The sequence below is a fragment of the Dryobates pubescens genome, chromosome Z (genome assembly GCF_014839835.1).
Source record: "Dryobates pubescens isolate bDryPub1 chromosome Z, bDryPub1.pri, whole genome shotgun sequence".
NCBI lineage: Eukaryota > Metazoa > Chordata > Aves > Piciformes > Picidae > Dryobates > Dryobates pubescens.
This window is the reverse complement of record NC_071657.1, coordinates 45,659,459-45,676,621: the sequence shown is the minus strand read 5'-3', so window position 1 is coordinate 45,676,621 and position 17,163 is coordinate 45,659,459. Positions and strand designations below refer to the sequence as shown.

General features: G+C 39.6%; 1 protein-coding gene across 2 annotated transcripts in view; it reads right to left on the bottom strand.

The window, feature by feature from the left end:
• Positions 1–17,163, bottom strand: part of PCSK5 (proprotein convertase subtilisin/kexin type 5) — a 292,051-nt gene that overhangs the window by 139,775 nt on the left and 135,113 nt on the right. For both annotated transcript variants that reach the window (XM_054178077.1, XM_054178076.1), the window contains exon 8: positions 7,585–7,797. In XM_054178077.1, coding sequence (XP_054034052.1) covers positions 7,585–7,797 — 213 coding nt within the window. The remainder of the gene's footprint in view (positions 1–7,584; positions 7,798–17,163) is intronic.

The window sequence follows — 17,163 nt, the reverse complement described above, 5'->3', positions numbered from 1 at the left end:
GAAAATGTGTAGTGAAACCTTCCTAAGTGTAAATCCCATTTGAACTATTTCAAAGGAAAGCTGCTGACAAGATCTGATATGTTTAGGTGTAAACTGCTTCCAAGATCTAAGGCATGTTTTTCAGCACTACAGATTCACTGCCAGAGAATTGTTGCATCTACACTAAGAAAATGAGTACAGGACCACCAAGGGGCAAGCAAATCTCAAGAAGAAAACTCGTGCCCCAAATTCTTGAATCACATTATTAATCACAACACAAGGAGGTAACATTTGACATCACCATGAAGCTGTCATCAGTGTTCTGATCAATAGGGTGGGGAGAAAGAGAAATTTTGAATATTGTGTTGAGTACGAGTATCCTGAAAGAGTCCTTTAATTCTATGTAGAGCAGAAACTAATCAGCAAGAGAGAAATGTATCTTAAAATAGAAATAAACAGCATAGGTAGAGCAGGAAATACAGAAATTATTTCACAAGGTTAAGTCATGTAATAGCTTTATAAATTATATCTGTGAAGGACTTTCATATGTAAATTCCTTAGACCTTTAAGAAATAATTTCAAAAAGGAATGACAAAGAAATGTGATGCATTTGTGCCACCTGTTTGATAAATGATTGGTCCATATAGGTAACTATATTAGGTGGTGCTTAACCTGTCCTAGATGAATGGTCTGGATTGGGGAAGCTGTCTTCCAGCATTGTATGTATTATTAGCCAGTACTTCTACTATCACTCTGTTGTGAGAGGATATTTTCATGGTCTTTACTACTGTTGATTTGCCTTTCTTCTCAGGGTGTGAGTTTCTGTAACTATAGTGGCACTTTGCAACTGCTGTTAACAAACACCCAGAAGTAGTAGCTTCATTTCTTTTTTTGTAACAATCTAGATGAGAGGCATATATCCAGCTGCATCTGTGAAATGGGCATGCTAATACATTCAAAGGTTGGAAATTCAGTCCATAATTTGCTGACAGTTTCTGGAATAAGACTTCGCAGTCAAGTACACTTGGGAGTACCTTCCCAGAGAATAAAGGAACACATGTGAGATTGAACATCAGTGTGTATTTCACTGTAATTGTTAGCTCAAATTATTTCAGTCCATGATTTGTTTCCAATTACTAAGTGGTGTCAATAAAAAAAAGTTCTATATGAAAAATACAGTTGGGTGGATCAAATTATATTCTCAAGCTATCATTGTAGAAGACTCAAAAATACCTCCAAACTAGAAATTATTCTAAAATTATATCACATCCTATACTTGTAAAAAGCAATTATAGTAACAGTTAATAATGAAAAGAGGGGAAAAAGGTCTTTGGTGTAGTTATAAAAGTGAGGATGTTCTATTAGTTCATATTGAAACCAAAACACTTTACAAGCAGTTTTCTTCCACACCATGAGTGCCTAACATGCAGTTACCGACTGTTCATCTATTTTATAATACATTCTGCAATATTCAAAAAACAAATAGAAGATATTGAACTGAAGGACGAAGTGTGGAACATGACACTATAAATCTCTAACTATTCATTGTTCCTTAACTGTGGATGGGTATTTCTCTGTTACAACATTCCAGAATGTCACAATATTGGAGTTTGTTCTGCATTACATGACAAAAAATGAGTTCATTTGATTTTGATTATAAATCTCACACTGCATCACTTCTTCCTCATTTACTGCAGTAGGAGTTTTGTTTCCTATTTTGAATAATAGAAGTCTTTAACAAACCAAATCACCATGTACTTTTACCAAAGAATGTAACTCTTTTCATGGTATGCATGAAGTTGAGTCCTTCATAGCTAATTTGCATATTGCATATAAATCTATATGCATAATAGAACTTGAAGAATTTAAATTCAGTAATAGCCTATTCATTGTCTATTGCTATTTTCCCCTTTAAACTTAATGCAAGCTCTAAGCTTTTTCACAGAATCATAAAATCATTCCACTTAGAAAAGACCTTAAAGATCACTGAGTCCAGCCTTTGTAGAAAGATGAAGATAATCTCTGACTCAATCTCTGACTGAGATATGATGTAGTGAAAAGGATGTGTGGTATAATGCTGAAAACAAATACACATTTTTATTTTAAGACTCTTTTAGAATTTCATAGCAGTTGAAAAACCTTATCCTCAAAATTTTAAGTTCTGTCTTCAGACAGAAGGTAGATAAGGTTTGATGGATATTTAGCAGGACAGGATTTTAGTAGAGAAGTTGAAGAAGTGAGTAGCAATATGATCATTATTGCCTTCAAAATCAGGCTATGAGCAAGACAGTCAACACAGGTGAGAGCAATGTCCCTGTCCCCATGTGTGGGCTCATTAAAAGGAACACTGAATACACAGTTTGAAAAGCTGGCTTCATGATTCCATGTTATTTCTCACCAAGTAACAGAAGTACCAGTAGTAAACACCCTCAGACAGTTGTGTGTTTCTGAAGCCAGTTAATAAAACAGTGCAGGAAAAAGAATCTTGGAGGGAATATTTACGGTCTGATATCTAAGCATTTGAGATCAGCAAATGCAACATGTAACACCAAACATGCAAAATTCAAAGTTGCTTTGCAGAAGAGTAGTCAAGAGTAAATAAAGTTCTAGTAAACAAAGAATCAAGAAACAGATTTGGGTTAATTCTTACGGCTCTTCAGTATGTTTACACTTTTATCATTCACTGTGCAAATTGAGGCACTCTGTAGGACTAATCTACAGTTGGCACAAGCAACCAGACTGCTCCCAAAAGAATGGAGTATATGATTAGTAAAAGCAGTGTTTACAGACAGATTTTGATTAAAAGCTATTTTTCACTTAATTCTGATAGCCTGTGTGAGATCTCCAGTGGAGACTCCACATTAAGGACATTTTTTAAGAGGTACTATCTTTAAAACTTTTGAAGAATGATTATGTAAAATCTCTTCACTATTTTCTTAATTGAAAATTATGAGATAATCTATGGTCATTCAGTATATAATAATTAATCTCTCCTTTGTAAAGTATGTATTTCCAAAATCTTACAGTAAAATATAAACCTGCAAGTATTAGCACAGTGCATAAATTCTGGAAGTGACGGGTATTACCTGTATTTCATACAGATATTTTACTTGATTTAAAAAAAAATAAGCAAGGATACACTGCTCAAAAACCTCAAATATTGACAAATAAAGAAGTAATAAATAAAAAAAGGACAAAGTGGATAGGAGTGACTGAAAAACACAAGATAAAAGGCCTGTGGAATTGGTAAGGAAAAACAAAAGGCCAAATGGTGAAGCCTTTGAAAACAGAATAAAGTATAAGGATGTTTTATTTTAAGTATGTCAGAAGCAAAAAGAACCTCCAAGCCAAAATTGTTTTAATTGTCCAGAAATAATCTAAGAGTTAATAGCAGTGTTTAGTAAATGGCTATTTCACTGAATGCTCCCGTTTGGAAGAAGAATCTCAATGAAGGTTTTGGAGCATATAGAGATGATAAATCATCTTGCTATTTATAGCTAGTTTAAATAACAAGTTTAAATAAGAACGTTTGGAAACACCAAAGACTTTTACAAGAGCTGGAAAGGGAACATGTTAAACTGCACTGTTGATTTTAGCAAGTTCGAACACTGGAGAAGTTCCAGAAGATTAAGAGAACCCACACAGTACCAATATTGTGAACTGCTAAGCAAAATTTTCCTACTAGTTTAATCGATTTGTCAAGTTTTTATGTAGTCTAAGACAGCTGATACAGGATTAATTAACTAGTAATATATTCAAAGGTTGACAATATAAGCTGCTGGGAAAGAAGGCTTGTCAAAGCATTGTGTTTTTTTTTCTGGACAGAACTTTGGATGGAAGTAGTAAATTCAGGATTCTATAAAATACAGAATGTAATACTGCACAGTAAGAAAAAAAATTTAATCTCTTTTAAAAATTTTAAGAGATTAAAAATATACATGATACATAATACATAGATTTTAAACGAATTATGAGATCTCAAATTCTAAGCATATATAAGAAATTAGATACATACTGCTATTACCTGACTGATGTGTCCAGTTTAGGTGTTCAAAGCTCATAAAATGGGAGAGGGTTTATAAGAAAACATGCCTTACACCAAAGCTTACCTTATATGAACCTTATTTTCATTTAGCAAAAGCCATTAACTGATCAGGCTACATGGGCAGAAAGACATTAGACAATAAGCTTGTTCTTCATACTAGCAAAAAAGTCTATGACACAACCAGATGCCTATAAATTGAACCTAGAGGAGCTCAGATATCAAATGAAGAAATTTTTAAGGGCAACAGGTAATGAAAACCACTTGCCCTAAATGCAAGTGGATTTTCTCGAACTGGAAACTTTGAAAGCAAGATTGATAGTACTCAAAAATTATTGTAAAGCTGACAGCAACTTCTGGATTTGCTGGACTTGGGGAAGAAGTGCTACAGAGTAAGCTAAGCAAGAGGTTGGCCTGGGAAACTGTGATCCTCTCTGCTTATCTTATATTGTACTAGTCTTCCTTAAATACAAAGAAATTAATGAAGGTCTTTTAAAAGACAACTGAGGGGATTTAATCACAGAAGTTAGACTTGCTAGGTGATGGACTAATTTAATTTATTGTTATTTAACAGGCAGAACAAGAAACATGCCACAAGGAGAGATAAGGTTTCACTGGAGAGAAGCAACTTAAAAGCTGAAAAATTACTGGAACGAAGAAATACCTCAGAATAAGTTTAAAACAAAAATTAGATCATCTGAAAATAACAAAGAATCCAAGAAGGGATGGCCAGCATCCCAGAATTCTGCAAGACAAGGCAGACAGTATGAAAAAAACATAGCTGCAAGAATTTTTAACTCCTGGTTTAACAGGAGTTAAAGCAAGCTCCCTGCCCCCAGATGTGAAACTAACACAAATAAATGGGTTGAGATATGGAGTTTAAAAAGATAATATGATGTGCAATTACCGTAGCCTATTTCATAGAAAAGCTCAGCAAAAGCAGAAGCAGCAGCCAAAGCCAGTGATAAAACCACCCTCTTCACCTCCCAAGCCTACAGTCCACCCAGCCAAAAAAGACCAAACACCCTAAAACCAGAAACTGGAAGCAGCAACACAAAGCCTCTCATGTTAAAATCTGAACTAAAAGCCCCATGATGCTTTGCTCCAGCCAGCACTTTCAGGTTAAAGCTGGCATGATGGCAGCATGGTATTGAATGCTCACTAGCATATCCAGTTGGCTAAACCCATGACACTGTGGCACCAAGAAAGACGTCTGCTATGGATCAGAAAGGACGTAATGTTAGATGGGTGCTTAAGAAAACATCTGGGAACACAAAATGCTTGCCAAGCCACTATCCATTATTTACCTGAAGTCCTGGCTAACTGGGGAGGTCCCAATGGACTAGAGAGTAGTGAACGTAATGTCCATCTACAAGAAAGGAAGAAAGGAGGATCCAGTAAACTATAGAACTGACAGTCTGACCTTAGTACCAGGCAAGGTCATGGAGCAGATCATCTCAAACACCATTACACAACATATAGAGAACAACCAGAGGATCAAGCCCAGTCAGCACGGGTTTATGAAGGGTGAGACCTGCCTGACCAACCTGATCTCCTTCTATGACAAGATGACTGACTGTTGGATGAGGGAAAGACTGTGGATATTGTCTACCTAGACTTCCGAAAAGCCTTTGACACTGTCCCCCACAGAATTCCAGTGGACAAACTGTCTGCTTGTGGCTTGGATGAGCACACACTCTGCTGGATGAAGCACTGGCTGGACAGAAAGGTGCAGAGAGTGGTGGTCAATGGAGTTAAGTCCAGCTGGTGGCCAGTCATAAGTGGTGTTCCTCAGGGCTCAGTGTTGGGACCACTTCTATTTAACATCTTTATTGATGATCTTGATGAAGACACAGTGTGTGTCATCAGTGAGCTTGCAGATGACACCAAGATAGGTGGGAGTGTTGATTGGCATCAGGGTAGGGAGGCTTTACAGAGGGACTTGGATAGATTGGATCAATAGGCCAACGTTAATGGGATGAGCTTCAATAAGGCCAAGTACCAAGGTCCTGCACGTGGGTCACAACAACGCCAAGCAACACTACTGGCTTGGGGAAGTGTGGCTGGAAAGCTGTCTGGCAGAGAGGGACCTAGGGGCTCTAATTGACAAGCAACTGAATATGAACAAGCAGTGTGCCCAGGTAGGCAAGAAAGACAATGGCATCCTGGCTTGTATCAGAAATGCTGAGTCCTGTAGGAGTAGGGAGGTGATTGTCCCCTTGTACTCCACTCCGGTGGGGCCACACCTTGAGTATTGTGTCCAGTTTTGGGCCTCAATGCAGGAGAGATGTTGAGGTGCTGGGGCGAGTGCAGAGGGCAATGAAGCTGGTGAAGGGCCTGGAGAATAAATCTTATGAGGAGCAACTGAAGGAGCTGGGGCTGTTTAGTTTGGAAAAGAAAAGGCTGAGGGTGGACCTCATCACTCTGTGTAACTACCTGAAAGGACCTTGTGAAGACGCTAGTGCTGGTCTCTTCTCACAGGCAATTAGTGATAGAACAAGAGGGACCGGCTTAAAGCTACGACTGGGTAGGTTTAGACTGGACATTAGTAAAAAATTTCTCACAGAAAGAGTGGCATTGGAATGTGCTGCCCAGGGAGGTGGTTGAGTCACCAACCCTGGATGTGTTTAAAGGTCATTCAGATGTGATGCTTGGGGATATGGTTTAGGGCTGAACTTTGCAGAGTAGGGTTATCAGTTGGACTTGGTGATCCTGAGGGTCTTTTCCAACCTGAATGTTTCTGTGATTCTGTGAAAAGAATGAACAAAATCCCAAACTTTTCTGATCAGGAAGAAATTGGGATTTGTAAATTGAAGGGTTAAAAGGAGTAGTATATTGAATACTGGAAAGTATGCTGAATGCAGTTTGAAGAAGAGAGAGTGTACAAATACTAAAGTTATCAATAGATTATCAAACAGAATTGAAACAATTTGTTGGTTTCCAGCCCAGCTGGTTTCAATCTAATGGAAAATGGATGCTGGCTGTTTAGAAATTAGATGAGAAACAATACAGGAAAGATGAGAAATTAGCTTAATTCTGCTAAAAATATATCAACTATTTGGAATAAAGAGCAATATAAGCAACAACTGACCATCACTGCATGTGAAAAAGGAATGATGTTGGAACAAAGTACAATAGAGAGGTATGTAAGAAAACTGTTAATATTGTATGTGCAAAATATGAAAACTTAGCAACTGAATTAAAAACAAAAGGAGAGTATGTTCTCACATCTACTGATGGGCTCCAAGATATTGGTAATGAAAGAAATTGGGTTTGGTGCAGTGGCAATAGGATCTTTGAAAGCATCAGTTAGAGTTGGCAGCAACTAATTAAGTGGAAACACTTACTTGGAATTTGGTATATCTGCACAGTATTAGGCTGCACCATGCTGGTTTCAATGAGCAGTATGGAGACTCTTACCAAGTAACACACTGGGGCTAAATCAGCTTGCCCACATACAAGTTTTTTCTGAAGCAATTAGTATAAAAAAGATCTCTCCCTCCCTAGAGTCACTATACAAAACACAAACCCATATACATAAAAATATTATTTAAAAAACTTACTATTTTTCTATCATAGGATTCCCCGCTGCTGTAAGTTGTTGCTAGTGTGGATGCACATTCTTCCAGATACCAAGGCTTCTTCCCACTTTCAGCTGTGCTGCTTATGGAAATAGTGTAGATGCTATTGGTGTAACCATCACAGGAACAGTGGTCTCGACTTCGTCCACCATTTCCAGATGCCCAAACAAAGACTGAACCTAAGCCTCTTCGTCCCTGTTTGGAAACAGCACAAAATATTTGATTAATAATTCTTTTCTCCCTTACCTGCTTAACGAGCAGGTCTTTTCCCCACAAAAGACAACAGTAACTAGCTTATTGACAAGAACCTGAAATGCAAACAGGATTTAGTTGAGCTCAGAATTTAGACACTATAAAAATTCAGAAAATGAGTAATATGAACACAGCTTTAGAAATCACTTTTATGCAGTGTCAGTTTGTTGCACTGCTATTCAGTTGCACCAAGAATGTGGTATTGAAGACTCAGAGAAAGCATTAAAACATCATACTGGGTTGGAAACTAAACCCCTTTGTAACACATGATACCTTTTGTTTGTGTAGGAAAATATTCTATCTGTAACAGTCTACAGGTCATTACTCTGCTGTCTTTATCAACTCGTTTGTCTGCAAACAGCATATTTTCTGCATATTTTGCAGAAGTAACCCTCAAAATGCTAGCTTCTTTGTGCAGAGACTATATCTATATTTCTTTATATGGATACTTACTCTGCTGTACTAGTAATGAAAACTGAGCTCCAGAATCAGGTATGTGAATACATTCTTGGACACAAACCTTAGTCCTGATGCAAACACACCAATGGATGTCAGAAACTCTACAATGCAGTATTTTAAATAATAAGCAACAATTTATATTCTAATAGTAATGACAGGGCTTAAAAAATACAGCCATTTGCACCCAAATTTACTTTTCCATGCTACATTTTTATAAACAAATAGTAACAAATATTTCTTCAAAATGAATGTCTCCTGCAAATGCATAAAGTATCAACATCTCTGTTACTGCAATAAAAAAAAAAAAGTACCAGGTGTACTGTCTAACTGAAAAGAGTATTTTCTAATACACACAAAATAAAAAATCCCCATTCCTCTAACACACTGCAATACTGCACATTTAACAGCTCAGCATTTCACCGAAAAAAAACAGCATCACCTTCAGTCTAAAATACATGCTATAGATCTTGTTCCTAGAAGCTATTTGGCTAAGTAAATTGCAGCCTTAAAAAAGGAAAATAAATAAGCAAACCCCCAAGCTAAATCCATCCTGAATAAAATAATGTGTCAAGCAAATAAGTTCTGGTTCACATTTACTGTCTATTGTTAAACTACTGTTTCTCCTTCTTTCCAAACATCCTGCTCTAATCCAACAGATGCATTCATGCTCAGGAAATTATAAAGTTGCTAGTAACTATAGCAAGAAAATAATTAGAGCAACAGCATCAGGTGTTTGTCTGTATGTGACTGCCACTCCCAACTGGTCTCCTTTAAATACGTGAAGTTAAATAACACTCGGACCCTGTTACAAATTTAAGATAAACACATGCAAGGCACTCTGCAGCTTTTACTGTTTGTCTATCGCATGTCATCTGCCAGATGCCCAAGGGAGTCAAGATGAAAAGCCAAGCCATAAGCTGCCAAGGAAACCGTGTGTCATTTTTAACTCAAAAGCAAAGGTGCCTTTACAAACCATATGGGTACAACTTGAGCACAACTGAAAGAGTCAGTGAACTATACTAGAGGCATAGAGCAGGGTGGAATGGGTGTGCAGCAAGGTGCACTCACTACTTGTCCCATGATGTAAAAATGCATTGGTTCCTCTCCCACAAGGCACAGCATTGTTTCTGCTCTTCCATTTGCAATGGCAGTACAGACTGCCTTTTGCCATCACTCACTAACATCTAAGAGTTGCTATTGACATAGTAGCAGTCCACTTTTTCTAGCACATTTTCTGGGCAAAGCCAGCTGACCTTCAATGAAACAGACTCAGGTCACTAAGAAAAAAGTGTCAAGGCAGAAATTTCACCTGTAAAAGCACAGCCCAAGAATTGTGGGGCATGCTCACTTTTTTCCTGCTAGTTCCTCCTTTACCTTGGTCAGCAAGTTGCAAGCAGGGTAAGTGACAGGGAAGTTTTTTTGATTTGTTGGTTTTTGTGTTTGTTTTTTTTTTAATTCAACAGTTTGCCTGGCAAGGAGCAGAGCCAGTTTGAACATGTTCATAATGACATCTGTAGAAGTTCCTAACACTATTAAATGCATATCCCCCACTCCAAGCGCATGTGTTTGTGTATGTGTGTGTGTATATACATGAGCCACATCTCTATGAGCAATAGCCTTAGTAGTACTGGCCGGAACCATTACACGGTAGAGGTCTTCACACACTCCACAACCAGGAGCACTACAGTTTCTCTCTATGACATATAGTTTGAGATAGTAGAACAAGATTTATTCACACTGTTTTACAAAGTTTAGACCGGACTTTCATTCACACCTCTACAAATCAAGCCGCCTATAATCTGGCCTGAGAATCCTGATGTTTTCCTACTCACAAATGGAATGCCTTGAAGACCTTCTCTGCCTGTGGGGTCAGTTGCTATCTCAAATGCTCAAATTTATCAAGGGACAGGGGAGAAACTGTGAAGGAGCAGGAAATGCCAGAACCACTGATCTGGAGTAATTAGAGGTACAGTGCAGCCAGGAAGAGGTGATGTGGCATTAATATAATGAAAAACACACATCCGTGTGCAGAAACACATCATGAAAACATAAAACGGAGAGAGGAGGGATACTGTACTGACAATAAAAGCCTACATGTATTATCCCTGGTACTGTTCTAAAATACTTAATGCTGGGAAGCAGAGCTGATCCTGATGTGGAAGATAGAAAAAGTAGCTCATAACATGACCTCTTCCTTCCTGAAGAGGAAATGTTCATAACTGAATGTGCAGAACAGAGGACCTAAAAAGACCTGAAGACCTAAAAAACTATTACATGGGCATGGTTTGGAGTGCAGCACAGTACAGCCACTGTAAGGCCAGGCCCATAGCATTTTGAGAAATATACCTGCAAGAAGCAGCATTCCTTTGTCTGCAGGTTCCACTGATTACTGTGCTCCTTGGGTGCTGGACACTGCTATACTGTATAACAGCACACTGATACCAGTCTGCTGACTGGCAGAATTTTGGTTTAGGGAAGTAGTATCTACCAGCTCCTGATGAGTTTCTACCAGTTCCTACTTAACTTCTCATCTGGGAATGAAAGCTATCAGGTGCACCAGCCTTAAGAAACTCTTCTGTAGGGTATACCATGATCCCCCATGAAAGCAGACATCTCTCCAAAATAGATAATGGCAAGCTGAGAGTCCAAGCCAGCAATTATGAAGTGTGCCAAACAGAGTGGTTTTTATTACAACAGCCTCCTTGGGTAATAAAAGAAAAACTTGTGAAGAAATGGAGAAATTTCTGAGGCCATTAATTCTGTTGAACTTCTCATGCTCTCAGAAAAATTCACAATTGATTACAATCAATTCATTACAAATGTGCACCTATGTTACTTACAAAGAAATAAGTAATACACCAAACAGACATACATAAAGAAAGTCACATGCTTGAAGGAATGTCTAAAAATGGAGTTCTAGGAAATCTAGGATGTCAAAAGAAAGATTACTACTGCTAGAACAGACATACATACATACAGTATGTATATAATACAAATATTTGTCACTGCTTTGTGATGGATTGAGAGAGGGCCTAACTCTCCCTCCCCCACAGAGAAAGAAACCACAGCTAAACTCAGTTGGAGAAGCAAAGCTATATTTACAAGCATATATGGAATGCAGGTTATATATAACACAGTATATACAGTATTTTACAATATACATATAGAAATATACAGCAAAGAAAAATAACACAACAAAATTCCCTCCTTGAGGAGGGTTTCCATCCCTGTAACCCCCCCTCTCTCTCTCCCCCCTACCTCCCTTTTTTTCCCAAAAAGGGGTTAGAGAGAGAAAGAAAGGCAGTTATTAAGGAAAAGAGATGTTATTAGGCTTCAAAAGCACATGCAGGAATTAGTTTTGCTTATCTCAAGGTCAGCTCCAGCTAGTTTGCTGAGAAGCAGACAGGCTGGAAAAAGTAGAACAGGCTGGAACGGCAGAACAGGCTGAAACTGAGAAAAAAAAATTCCAACTGCCTTAAAACTTAAAGTTGCATTCTGCCCATCTACCAGTGAAATTTGTTTAGAATATCTCAGTGTTTTCGTTCTGGTACCGAAACATTCAGCCAGTGTTCTAACACTGTCCCTTTCTTAAAGGCACAGCCTCAAATGGTCACACTGCTTACACAAAATTATTACCTTTTATTGTTGAAAAGCCAAGATGTTTCTAATAAAGTTAATTTTTTTGGCTACTTCTGAACCTGCTTCTTAATTAAAAAATGGAAAGTCAAAATTATTAATCACAACAAAAAGAATGGAAAATGTATTTTAATAGCTCATAGGATATGATACCTTTAGAATACTGAAGTGCAAAAATATTTGTAACATGTTATAAAAAATACTGTGCTGAATAACCACAAGTACCCATGCATTAACCCAATACTTACTGGGATATGTATCAGTAACACATTGCAACATGCATCCTTGCACTTGGTGTATTTTTTATTTTACTTTTCACTAGAACAAGAGCTTAAGCAGTTCCAAGCTGTTCCCCACAGAGCTATAATTAGTGCTTAAAGTGCAACCAAAAGAAATGTTGGCTGAAACCTGAAATCTGAACCTGTGGAATGCTGGAATGAATTTCCCACTTTCTTAAATAAAATAGACCCAGCTACAGGGCAGCATGAATTGCAGTTCTAGTTCGGGCTATCTCTCCATATTATCAGTACTATTGTTACTGTTGCCGATATTGTTACTAGGGTAAAACAAACTGTGTATTTCAAACACCTGTGATAAAACAAGAGCTGGCTCTTCCAAAATTTCTCCTGCCCAGACTCTCTAGTTAATGACAGATGAAACTGTCTGCATGTAAAGGCAAAATAAACAGGCAAGTCCACAAGAAAGATGTTAGGACTAGATACAGGATGGATTTCACATACAAAAACCCATGGAGTGGGTTCAGGCAGTTCTTGCTGCCTTTATGCCAAAGCCTGATGAAACACGCCAGAGAGGAGTCCATGGCCACACAGTTGCTTACATCAGACTTCCGTATAGAGAACTTAGGGTTTGACATGTCTGTCAAAACTTCTAAAAGAAACTAAATTTTTTATTTTGTCCAAATTTATCTCCTTTTAGAATATAAGCATGAAAACAAGGCTGCACTGCCTCTCTGTCTGCATACTGAGGACTTAAGTAATATCTTAGTGCAGTTTGTGTCCTATAGCATTTGTTTGGGAACAAACTGCATTTAGGTTGCATGCAAAATCATTGCCCTTGTGGTTTTGTACCTTAAATTCTATACAGAGAAAACTCTCAATGCCAAATTCCAGCAATTTTCCTTTCAGAAATCTACCTTTTCCACGTGACACAGAAATACTTAGATGCTGCAATTGTTCAAGTATACAAGTAAAATGGTAAGTGATTTGCACATGACGAGATGCATGTTTTGGTAATGCACTCTCCGAAATGTATATAGTTAGGTGTGTGGAAAGAGTATAATTTACCGAAGGTGCTTTTCAGTATTGGCTTTCCAAACTACAGTTGCCCCACAACAAAAATGGTGTGTTTTTTTTTATGTTCAAATTTTGTCACTTACTCCAGATGGGCACTCAAAACCAGAGGCTACTTTTGACAAGTCCAAAAGCAGTAATGCAATTATGGCTTGTTACAACAATTTCCAACAGTATGTGTGAGATGGGATGAGGTGACCAAACAGTCTTGGTCTGCAGTACATTTTTGGACACTGTAAGGAAAGTTGACATTTTGAGGTGTATTTTCCTGCAATTCTAATTTCAAATTCTCCTGCCTTTTAGGGTTTGGATATTCTGTTGAATATAATGTAAGAAGATTTCTGTTATATTATTTCTTTTTTTGTACTACATCTTCACTGTGAAAAAGCTCACTTTTCACAGAAAGCAAAATAAAGGTTAGCTTTGTTTAGACATTTCCAAACCAGAACAGTATCAAAATTCATCCAGGTATCCCTGAGTCTAAACTCTTATTCCATTTACTGGAAGGCAATATCCCTAATTCTATTTTGAATACTATGTGCAAATGGTAAAGCAAAGAATTATTATAGATCCTCCTGGAGGCACTGCTGAGGCAGAAGAATAATGAAGAGGTGATTGGGCACAATCAGCACAGCTTCACCAAGGGTAAATCCTGCTTGACAAACCTGGTGGCTTTCTATGACAAGGTCACATTAACAGATGAAGGCTAAGCAACTGCCATTATTTACCTGGACTTGAATAAAGCCTTCGACACTGTCCCACATGACATCCTGGTCTACAAGTTGGCGCAGTATGGGTTTGATGGATGTACCATTCAGTGGCTGAAGAACTGGCCTGATGGCTGAACCCAAAGGGTGGCTGTCAATTGGTCCATGTCCAAGTGGAGGCCAGTGATGAGTGGAGTCCCTCAGGGATCAGTACTGGGACCAGTTTTGTTTAACGTCTTTGTTAGCAACATGGACAGTGTCACTGAGTGCACCCTCGGCACGTTTGCTGACAACACCAAGCTGTGTAGTGCAGCTGACATGCTAGAGGGAAGGGACGGCATCCAGAGGGAACTTGACAGGCTGGAGAGGTGGGCCTGTGCCAGCCTCATAAGGTTCAACAAAACCAAGTGTAGGGTCCTGCATTGGGGTTGGGGCTTGAGAGCAGCTCTGAAGAAAAGGACCTGGTGGTGCTGGTGGATGAGAAGCTCAACATGAGCCAGAAGTGTGAACTTGCAGTTCTGGAGCCCCTATTACAGGAAGGATCTGGACGTGCCAGAGCATGTCCAGGGAAGGGCCATGAGGATGATTAGAGGGCTGGAGCACCTATCCTATGAGGACAGACTGAGAGAGTTGGGGCTATTCAGTCTGCAGAAGAAGAGGCTCTGAGGAGACCTTGTTGTGGCCTTCCAGTATCTACAAGAAAGCTGGTGAGGACTTTTTAGGGTGTCAGGGAGTGATAGGACTAGGGGGAATGAAGCAAAACTAGAAATGAGTAGATTCAGATTGGATGTTAGAAACAAGTTTTTCACCATAAGGGTGGTCAGACACTGAAACAGGTTGCCCAGGGAGGTGATAGAAGCTCCATCCCTGGAGGTTTTTAAGGCCAGGCTGGATGTGGCTCTGGGTAACCTGACGTAGTGCGAGGTGTCCCTGCCCAGGGCAGAGGTGTTGGAACTAGGTGATCCTTGAGGTCCCTTCCAACCCAAACAATTCTATGATTCTATGATTACCAGCTTAATGACATGCTAGGGTTGCCTTTGTCTGGGCTATCTCATTTTGGAGAAAACTAAACTGCATCAAGTGTAAATCACACACGCAAACACCTGTATATCAGCCAAATGCAAGGCAGTCAGATCTAGAAATTATGCCTGTTAAGACATCCAGGAGGGTGGATAAACTCCTGGAAAGTGGTGACTCTGAAAATTATTTCAGGGTCATGAAAGATAATCAGCTGGCAATGAGCTTGCCTAAAATTTAGTCTGTTCTTTGAGTTGATAAGCAGGATAACTATGAACATAGGCAAGGAACATGAAAACTGTAGTGTGGATACATAGAGAAGGCTACAACTTCCATGTCCCTATTCTGGTATCCATGCTGGAATAATGAATGCTAAGAAACAGCAAGTGTTTCTGATAAAACAACAGGAATGACGTGTGGTTTAGAAACTCTGACTGGCAGAAAGAAGTAATAATACAAATGTTAATGTTGAGACCATAAAAAGATATTGAAGGGCAGATCAAGAGGCATAAGTATTATTTTTACAGGTTAAAAATCAGCATACAATTTAGAATTCCAAGTAAATCTGTTGAGTTTTTCTGTGATAACTTATTTTATGCAGAGAAATGTATTAGAACCATTCTACCTGTTTTCTGCAAAACATGTGATGAGCCCTCCAAGAAACCAGTAATGAAATAAAAGAAAATGCAGGTTACTGGGGCTTGAAATGGTCACATCAGAGATAAGAAGGTCAAGGAAGTTAAGAGTATTTTACAGATGAGCCAGGGAAACAAAGTTGCTAGGTGATTTTGGCATAGTAAGATGTGACTCTAGTAAGAATAGAATAGAATAGAATAGAATAGGATTGGAAGAGACCTTCAAGATCATCGTGTCCAACCTATCAACCAATCCAACCCACCTAATCAACTAACCCATGGCACCAAGCACCCCATCAAGTCTCCTCCTGAAAACCACCAATGACGGTGACTCCACCACCTTCCCAGGCAGCCCATTCCAATGGGCAATCACTCTCTCTGTATAGAACTTCTTCCTAACATCCAACCTAAACCTCCCCTGGCGCAGCCTGAGACTGTGTCCTCTTGTACTTGTACTGGCTGCCTGGGAGAAGAGACCATCATCCGTCTGTCTACAGCCTCCCTTCAGGTAGTTGTAGAGAGTGATAAGGTCTCCCTTGAGTCTCCTTTTCTCCAGGCTAAGCAATCCCAGCTCCCTCAGCCTCTCCTCAGAGGGCTTGTGCTCCAAACTCCTCACCAACTTTGTTGCCCTTCTCTGGACTCGTTCCAGCAAGTCAACATCCTTCCTAAACTGAGGGGCCCAGAACTGGACACAGTACTTGAGGTGCGGCCTAACCAGTGCAGTGTACAGGGGCAGAATGACCTCCCTGCTCCTGCTGGCCACACTGTTCCTGATGCAGGCCAGGATGCCATTGGCCCTCTTGGCTGCCTGGGCACACTGTAGGCTCATGTTCAGCCTACCATCGACCAGGACTCCCAGGTCCCTCTCCACCTGGCTGCTCTCCAGCCACTCTGACCCCAGCCTGTAGCACTGCATGGGGTTGTTGTGGCCAATGTGCAGAACCCGGCACTTGGATGTGTTAAATCTCATGCCGTTGGACTCTGCCCATCTGTCCAGCCTGTCGAGGTTCCTCTGCAGAGCCTCTCTACCCTCCAGATCAACTCCTGCCCCCAGCTTGGTGTCATCTGCAAATTTACTGATGATGGACTCAATACCCTCATCCAGATCATCAATAAAGATGTTAAAGAGGATGGGGCCCAGTACTGATCCCTGGGGCACACCACTGGTGACTGGCCACCAGCTGGATGTGGCACCATTCACCACCACTCTCTGGGCTTGGCCCTCCAGCCAGTTCCTAACCCAACGCAGTGTGCTCCCGTCCAAGCCATGATCATATTCATTCAAGAAAATAATTCAGGCTGGAAGATGTGGAGAGAAACACCACTCTGGTGAGCAAGGGGATGGACAGCCTAGTTTTTAAGCAACTAGTAAGTGTGGTTTGTTTGTCAAAACAAAAATAAAGTCACAGAAAGGATAAAAATGGAAGGATAAAAGGTATTTGAACTGAAGCACAATTCTGGCCCAGGAACAAAGGGTCAAAAGCCTGCATGTGAGTAAATCTGGATTTAAGAAGAACATCTCTAATCAATAGACGTGATGTCTGT